A 9,201-nucleotide genomic window follows, 5' to 3' on the forward strand; every position below is an offset into this window, starting at 1 on the left:
GTTATCTGGTTACCTTCCCATTGTTCTTTTGTTTGGCTGCTGGGGGGGAGGGGGTGATATCACTCCAACTTGCAGTACAGCAGTAAAGAGTGATTGAAGTTTATCAGAGCACAAGTCACATCACTTGGGGCAGCTGGGAAATTGACAATATGTCTAGCCCCATGTCAGATTTCAAAATTGAATATAAGCAAATCTGTTTGCTCTTTTGAGAAATGGATTTCAGTGCAGAATTCTGCTGGAACAGCACTATTAACTGATTCATATTGAAATATTTTTTTTTTCCCATGACAGTATCCCTTTAAACTTCATTTATCATTACAGGGGTAATGCCTATATTTAGCCAGGCTCAGAGTAGAGAACATGGACCAGGCACCAAAAATCAATGATCTTGACCTATTAATTAGTGGGAGGGTATTTTGTTGCAAGGAAGGACTGTCTGGCCAAATGCTAATCTGTCAAGCTAACAGAGGGCCGGGACGAGATATATTTTAATACTACTTAAACCTTTCAGGTGTCGGTTACTCAGCCATCGGTTTCCTATAAAAGGGAAGGGCTTCCCTGTGCCTGGGCTACAGAATGATCCAGCTCCCGAACCGACAATAAAGGTAATGTACCGCAGGCACTGAGACCTGTATATATATATATCTATTCTTCAATTACTGCCCTGCTGAGCATAAATCTCTAATTAGCTGCTATTCAGCTTCCTCCTATGCTTCTAACGAATAACCTCTGATTAATCCATAGTCAGCCGCTTCTTGTTTACAAACACATGGATTAGAATTCCAAAATTGTAAGCACTGATCGTGGTGTAAAAAAAAAAAAATTATTTGTCTAATGCGCAAGCTGTACATCTTTTTAAAAACAAATTCTGTTTTTAAATAAAATAATCCTTTTATTATAATCGAAGGTCAATCTTATCATTTGTGGTATTCTGCTGTTCAATACATTCGTTCTTTTCTCCCTGTAAACTAGTAGGGATCCAGGTTTCAGTTCAGGATATAAAATGATCCCCCAAAATTGCATAACTCCTGATTGTTCCTCTTAAAGGGGTTGTTCACCGTCGCGTTAACTTTTAGTTTGTTGTAGAGAGGGATATTCTGAGACAATTTGCAATTGGTTTTCATTTTTTATTACTTGTGGTTTTTGAGTTATTTAGCTTTTTATTCAGCAGCTCTCCAGTTTGTCATTTCTGGTTGCTAAGATCCCAATTACCTTAGCAACCATGCATTGATTTGAATAACAGCCCAGAATAGGAATAGGAGAAGGCCCGAATAGAAAGATGAGTAATAAAAAGTGACATTAACTATAAGGGGCAGATTTATCAAGGGTCGAATTTCGAAGTAAAATCGACCATCGAATTAAAATACTTTGACTTCGAATATCGAAGTCGAAGGATTTTTCACCGAATTTGGCCATCGTTCGATTGATCGTTTGAACATAGCACTTCGGCAGGTTTAATTTGGCGAACTATTGAAGTCAAAGTTTTTTTAAAGAGACAGTACTTCCATTATCGAATATGCGAATATTTGAACTATTTTACTTAGAATCGAATTCGAAGTAAATTCAAAGTCGTAGTATCCTATTCGATGGTCATAGTATCCAAAAAATTACTTTGAATTTCGAATTTTTTTACTTTGAAAATTCCCTCGAATTCACTTGATAAATCTGCCCCTAAATGTGTAGCCTTACAGAGCATTTGTTTTTAGATGGGGGTCAGCGACCCCCTATTTGAAAGCTGGAGAGAGTCCGAAGAAGAAGGCAAATCATTCAAACACTATTCAAAATAAATTATGAAGACCAATTGAAAAGCTGCTTAGAATTGGCCATTCTATAACATACTTAAAGTTAACTTAAAGGCAAACCACTCCCTTAATTGACTTCTGGACCTTTCATGACTTTATAGCACCGGAGAACAATCTCATAGGTAAAAGCTAATAAAAGACATTTATTACATGGATTTCTTAATAGTATGCTAGGACCAATTTATACAAAATGTATGATGAGATACAGTACCTAATATATTTAGATATATCCTAGAACACATGGCAGTGCCAGTTTTGGCCAAAATTTAAATCAATGAGAAAAACATTATTTTATGGTTTATCATGAAAAAAATTATGGGCACGATTCAATTTGAGGGAATTTTCTCCAGGTCAATAGCGTTTTCATCTTTCTCATTGAATTGTATCTGGTGTTATGGGACAATCTGGAATTAAATATGGAGATACCGAGTATAAGCCGAGGTACCTAATTTTACCTAAGAAAACTAGGAAAATGTATTGACTCGAGTAAAAGCCTAAGGGAAGAACTGGCACTTAAGCAACATAAGTTTAGTGAAGATCAGGTGTCTTTTTGCAATAATACGGTAATCACATAATGTTTTATTTTTAATTGGAAAGCATTTTTTTTATCGTTATGCTGCTATAATATCTGTTAGGTTGCCTGTCCGTGTATTCCCCCAGATTCAGCTCAGCACTCTTGTAAAGAAACGGCAAAAAAAAATAATGCTTTCCTAAAATGCTGACTCGAGCATAAGCCGAGGTAGACTTTTTTCAGCACATTTTGTGTGCTGAAAAACTCGGCTTATACTCGAGTATATACGGTACATCTTTCCCACCTGATTGAATCTGGCCCTTCGGGGCAGATTTATCAATGGTCGAAGTGAAAATTCGAAATTAAAAAAAAATCGAATTTCAAGCTAATTTTTGTGTACTTCGAAGAGTCCAAATTCAAATATCGAAATTTATCATGTACTGTCCCTTTAAAAATTCGACTTCGACCAATCGTCATCTTAAACCTGCCGAATTGGCCTATGGGGGACCTAGAACCCATTTTGAGTCAATTGGTGGACTTCTTATTTTTTTAAAAAACTTTGAATTGAATTTGATCAAATGCGATGTTACTTTGATTCTTACGATTCCAATTCGATCGAAAACAGACCTATTCGGGCAAAAAAAAAAAAACCCTTAGATTTTTTGATAAATTTAGATTGGTCTTTTTTCATTCAAATTACGAAGTTATGGGAGTTCAAAAAAAACCTCCCATTACTTGAAATTCGACCCTTGATAACATGCCTCCCAACTGTTCCGTTTTTAGTGGGACAGTCTATCTTTTAACAGCTCAACCCGCAGTCCCTCGTTTGTACTGGAAAGTCCAGTTTTTCTCTGCACTGAACAGCCAGAAAAAGAAACAATGTTTCTAACTTAACTTGCTTTTGGCAGAGAGCCCAGAACAGCCACAGCAGCAGATATGATACTTTTGTAGCAATTTTGAGATAAGCCAATAAGTAATTGTAACAATATAAGATAACAGGTCCCTTGGGAGAAGTTAGACTCAGTTTAAAGGGCAATTCATTAGCAAAACTGTAATAACTGGGAAAAAAACACAGAAATATGTTCAAACTTTCATAACCTGCCAAATTTTGGAAAATGAACATGACAATTAGGGGGTGTGGCCACAAAAACGGGTGTGGTCCAAAAATGCCCGCGCTGCAACTTTTTTGTCCCTTTTTTTATTTATTTTATTTATTTATATAAATTTTGGGAGGTATGTGATGAATCTGTCCCTATGTGTAGTACCTCCCAGCACACAGACAGGATACATAAAGTTCCTATACCTCTGTCTCTTATGTTTGTAGGTAATACATTGATTTTTGGTTTAGAAACATCCCTAGGCCTTAATTAAACTTCTCCTATGAACAGGGTAGAAATTTAGGGAGTCTTCGTTTACTTCCAATTCATTCTCTGACTCAGAGATTCTTACATATTTCTTTTGCGGATTTGCCCTTAGCAAATGTTCTACTTTGCTCTATTCCTTCTTCTAATTTGAGTCCCATGCGGCTATTAATGGGACCCCAGACACCGGGCTAAAGACCTGGGGGCAGATTTACATAGGGTCGAATATCGAGGGTTTATTAACCCTCGATATTCGACTGCCAAAGGTAAATCCTTCAACTTCGAATATCGAAGTCGAAGGATTTACCGCAATTAGTTTGATCGAACGAAAAATAGTTTGTTCGATCAAACGATTAAATCCTTCGAATTGAACAATGAGAAGGATTTTAATCCATCGATCAAACGATTTTTCTTCGACTAGAAAACGCTAAGAAAGCCTATGGTGACCTTCCCCATAGGCTAACATTGCACCTCGGTAGGTTTTAGGTGGCGAAGTAGGGAGTCGAAGTTTTTTTTAAAGAGACAGTACTTCGATTATCGAATGGTCGAATATTCAAAGATTTTTAGTTCGTCAAAGTCATAGTCGAAGGTAGCCAATTCGATGGTCGAAGTAACCAAAAAAATCATTTGAAATTCAAAGTTTTTTTTCTTCTGTTCCTTCACTCGAGCTAAGTAAATGGGCCCCTTGATGATTTGGGGGTATTGTTTCTAATATTTTCTCATTCAGGTGCAATAGTTTTAGTGGATAGAAACTAACTACTGTAGTGCCCAACAATAATGTTAGTTCCGCTTTATATTGAGGTGAAAAACTGAAGAGTGTGGGTCCCAGTTGAGATAAAGACTCGGTGCCCATCTCTCAGCTGCACAGCATTTTAATGTTCTTTTTTCTTTCATTCTGCAGTGTGTATGTAAAGAAAAGCTTCCTTTATTGATTGTATCGGCAGAATGGAGAGACTTTTTGTGTACGTGCTCGTTGTGTGTTGGAAGATGATTCCATGCAGCTCGTGTGAGTTGTCTAACATGACAGTTGTGTTGGAGAAGGAAGGATGTGACACCTGCATCACTGTGAATGCCACCTGGTGCTCGGGATACTGTTTAACCAAGGTAAGTCTATTGATGTTCAGGGCCCCCTTATAAGTTAAAAAAAACTGGTGCCAGGGCCCCCTTAAACATTTTTTAAAAAATTGGTGATCAGGGCCCCCCTACAAGTTAAAAAAAAACGTTGGCGCCAGGGCCCCCCTTATAAGTTAAAAAAAATTGGGGCCCCAAAGAAGATTTTTTTTAAAAAAAAAAACATTGGTGGCAGGGGCCTATAGAATATTAAAATAATACATTGGTGGCCAGGGGATTGAAAAAAAATAAAAAAACACAAATTGGCGGACTTCAACTTCGCCTCCTTTCGTGACTTTGGGTCTTCGCCTCCTTTCATGACTTCGGCTGTTCGGCTTTTCGGCACGTCCGCATTTCGGCTGTTCGGGACTTCGGAAATGGCCGCACGGCTTCGGCACTGTCAAGGGGGCCCCGGCTCTTTCGAAAGAGGGTTTACTGGTGTATTTATATAGACCTTTCTGATAAAGCTTACTTAATTTTAGCCTTTCCTTCTCCTTTACATACCTTCCTGGCAAACTGATGCACTATTTTCCGAATGTATAGTCAAAGCTGTGTGCGCTTGTGCACCCACACACAAGTTATGCCACAAATGAACAGAGCGAACAGAATATTCAGTATGCCCACACACATTTTACATTATTTCCACACCTACAAACTATTCCGGATTTAAAGTGGGAACAATGGCCCACGACTGGTGTTTTGGTTCCTTGCTCCGTGTGAATGCAAAGAAACACTTTCAATGGTTTATCGACAGGTCCAGCCACCAAATAAAAGCTGTGCCATATAAATAATGAGTTAAAATATTTCTCAACAGTTTCGATACTGGAGGTAATGGTTCTTGTAGCAGGTGGTATATAAATGATAATATCTCATTACTCGTGGCTGTACAGCACAACAAGTGCATAAACGGAATGTACAATATTCTATAATAATAATAATAATAATCCCGATCGTCCTTGCGAGCAGATGGCGTGGCCCGGAAATATTGTATTTATCCATTATTTTCTCACGTTCCAAACTGATTTAATTACGGAACAGAGACGCCGTATGTAGAATATGTGCGATCATTGGCTCATTTATTTAGCATTTATCATATACGTCTTTAGAGTCGTTTAATTGGAATGTCCAGTTGAATAAATCAAGTTTATCCACAAAGAATTTTGATAGTTTGGTAATCCACTGGTACATTATTGTTCTTCACACGCTATTGTATATCCAAATTGTACAAATATCAAAGGAATATTCATATTTGCATTTATTTACACTCACTAAGTGGAGGTGTTCATATGATTGCTTTGCATGAGGAAAGCCAGGGATTAGAGTCCTGCATCGGGTCGGGTACCTGCGGGAATACCCGGAAGGTGGTCGGGTTTTGGGCAAAAATTTCCGAGTACCTGATTGTGCAGATAGTCCGTGGGTAGCCTGTCTGGGTACCCGGCTATGATGCAGGACTGGTCCCTCCTACCCTCTCCTGAGTTTGTGGTAGCGGAATAAGGTCCTGTATGAAGTCACTTCCGAGTGATGTCACTTCTGGGTGAAAGTGATGTCACTTCCGGGTAAAAGTGATGCCACTTCCAGTTTGCGCAGGTGCCGGATCTGGGGGCAAGCAAGCTGTTTGCGGACTGGGTTTCGGTGGCGGGCCATAGTGGGTGGCAGGTGCCGGTCAGCTTGCAGGTCTGCGGGTCAGGGTAGGGCACAGGTCTGCCCTATTGGACCCACTCAGGACTCTACCAGGATAATGTATGATGGGTTAGCTTAGGGTCAATCTTTTAACCTCTGTTAAAAAAAATTACCCATTTGTCCAATAAGCCTGTCCTGCCCTGGAAGGGAACCCTCTGCAGATTGTTCTACAGTCCTACAGCTTCCTACTGCCTTTTTTCTCTATGTAGTTGTCTATAGTATGGAAGCATAATATATTATATATAAAAATATATAATTATTAATATAAAATTAAAATTGATTTCTAGAAATGAATTAAAAAAAACCACATAAATGTAAAAGTAAATATCTAAATATGAATCTAAACATATATCGTATATCTAAAAATAAATACAAACAAATTTAAATATGAATCTAAAAATACATACCTGAATATAAATGCAGTACCTATAAAATAAATGTGATATAAAAATATATTTCATTCGTAAAAATACAATAATATAAATACAGGGATGGGATTAGTTATCCGGAAACCCATTATCCAGAAAGCTTCGAACTACGGCAAGATCCGTTACCCGGAAAACCCCAGGTCCTGAGAATTCTTATTTTTTTTATAAAATCCCTTAGACATAGACAGAGCTCCCTCCCTTTCTGCCATGGCTCCTGAATTCCTGTTCTTCTTAATACCTGTATATTTTGCTAAATGAAACGGATAAAATATTGGTTTAACTCTCTGCAATAAGGATTTCCTTCCCTCTTTTTGCCTTGCTGTGATTATAATCGAGGCAATTTCAATGAGCAATCTCAGTATTTTATTTTCCATTTAAATTTGATGTGATTAATAAGATGTCAGTGTGAGTCAGAACCTAAAGTTTAATTGCGCTTGTAAATCCACATGAGGAATCAGAACATTAAGGGGGTTATTTATAAAAAATCAGACTTTATCTCATTATTTTCTGAAAAAACAACTTCAACCAAATCCGTACAGGTTATTTCCCTTTATTTATCAATACATTTTTCCGAAAATTTCCTGGGAGGGATAAAACTCAAAAAAATCTTGAAAATGCTTTTTTCAGATTTTTGCTCAAAAACCACAAAATCTTACGATTATTGCACGAAACCCAGAGCAGATTAGGAAATCTTCGGGACTACTCCCATTGATTTATATACAACCTCGGCAGGTCTGAAATGACGGATTTTCGGATTCTGACTTTTTCCATCCTTGGGGTATAATAAATCCCGAAAATTCAAGTTTTTTTATTTTTCAATAAAAATTCAAATTTTATCGTTAAAAAAAAAAATTGAATTTTCGAACTTTATAAATAACACCCTTAGGGGCATATTTATCAAGGGTCAAATTTTGAATTTGAAAAACTTCGAAATTCTAATTCAAAAAGACCAACCGAAATGAAGTCCAATTTATTTTTTTGCCCGAATAGGTCAGTTTTTGATCAAATAAGTCTGTATTGGTTGGAATTCAAATCGTAACAGTGCATTCGATCAAATTTGAACCAAAGTTTTTCCCAATAAAAACTTTGATTGACTCCAGAGGTCTAGGAGGTCCCCCATAGGCTAAAACAACAATTTGGCAAGTTTTAGATGGCGAATGGTCGAAGTCGAATTTTTAAAGAGACAGTACATGATAAATGTTGATATTCGGATTTTCAATTTTTTTTCAAATTCAAATCTAATTTGGACTATTCCCTAGTCGAAGTACACAAAAAATAGCTGGAAATTCGAATTTTTTCAATTAGAAAATTCACCTCGACCTTTGATAGATCTGTCCCTTAAAGTGCCGATGGTAATGAAGTGAAAGACTGTAGTCTAAAACTGCTAATAATAATTATAATAATGTTTTTTCCAATCCCTGAACTTATATAATATTTGTCTGTTGAACTTCTTTTGTTGCAGGACTCTTCTTCAAAGCATCCGCTCATCAAAAAGGTTCAGCATGTCTGCACCTACACCGACATCACTTATGAAACCGTCAAATTGCCGGGCTGTGCCGAGGATGTCGATCCCTATTACTCGTACCCCGTGGCCATAGACTGTCGCTGTGATCTTTGTAACATTCACACAACAGACTGCACGGTGAGAAGTTTAGGGCCCTCCTACTGTTCACTTGGCCAAGAAAAGGAAGACTTCGAAAACCATTAAGCGTCTTTGCATGTTGTTGTTTTGGTTTTTCCTATTAGTAGTTGCCCTTAGCATCAAACCTGATATATAAGCCTTAACGTATACTAGTTTGTCACCAGTTCAATAACATGACAAAGGTTGACTCAGTTCAAGTGTAGTAAATCATGACTCCATGTAGATGTATCTATATGATATCTATATGAGATAGACCATTATGATGGTTTCCTTTTATTTTAAACCCATACTCACCTCTACTGCAGTTGTTGTAGGATGTATAAGCCCATCAACATGCAACAGAATTGTGGCAAGCATGGGGAATTACATCCCTCTATCTACCTCTACCAGGGGTGCCCAAAAGGTAGATCGGTATCTATCAGTAGACCTTTAGTGGTGATCAGTAGATCTCAAGACACTGTCAACAAACAGCTCATCTAAATCACCCTCCTTATTTCATTATTTTCATTCAGATATTTATTACGATATATATCGTATATATTTTTCTCATCAATCAATATCCAAGTAATATATTCCATGGAACAGAATGCTAACAATGCTTTTATGGATGTAGATCATAATGGTGTAGGAAAAGAGTAGTCAGCACATCGATTCTCAGTATTCTTTG

General features: G+C 37.4%; 1 protein-coding gene across 1 annotated transcript; it reads left to right on the top strand.

The window, feature by feature from the left end:
* Positions 1 to 422: 422 nt before the first annotated feature.
* fshb.S (follicle stimulating hormone subunit beta S homeolog) lies at positions 423 to 8,994 on the top strand. The gene is made up of 3 exons (XM_018259910.2): positions 423 to 605; positions 4,576 to 4,778; positions 8,355 to 8,994. Exons 2-3 carry the CDS (start codon positions 4,620 to 4,622, stop codon positions 8,598 to 8,600), a joined length of 405 nt encoding a protein of 134 aa, XP_018115399.1. The 5' UTR covers positions 423 to 605; positions 4,576 to 4,619; the 3' UTR covers positions 8,601 to 8,994.
* Positions 8,995 to 9,201: the final 207 nt, after the last annotated feature.

The sequence above is a fragment of the Xenopus laevis genome, chromosome 4S (assembly GCF_017654675.1).
Source record: "Xenopus laevis strain J_2021 chromosome 4S, Xenopus_laevis_v10.1, whole genome shotgun sequence".
Taxonomy (NCBI): Eukaryota; Metazoa; Chordata; class Amphibia; order Anura; family Pipidae; genus Xenopus; species Xenopus laevis.

Bases quoted from the DNA above. Each gene is read 5' to 3' on its own strand.
- fshb.S (XM_018259910.2), top strand. From the start codon at position 4,620: ATGGAGAGACTTTTTGTGTACGTGCTCGTTGTGTGTTGGAAGATGATT. The intron at 4,779-8,354 runs GTAAGTCTATTG...CTTTTGTTGCAG, and splicing joins CGGGATACTGTTTAACCAAG to GACTCTTCTTCAAAGCATCC.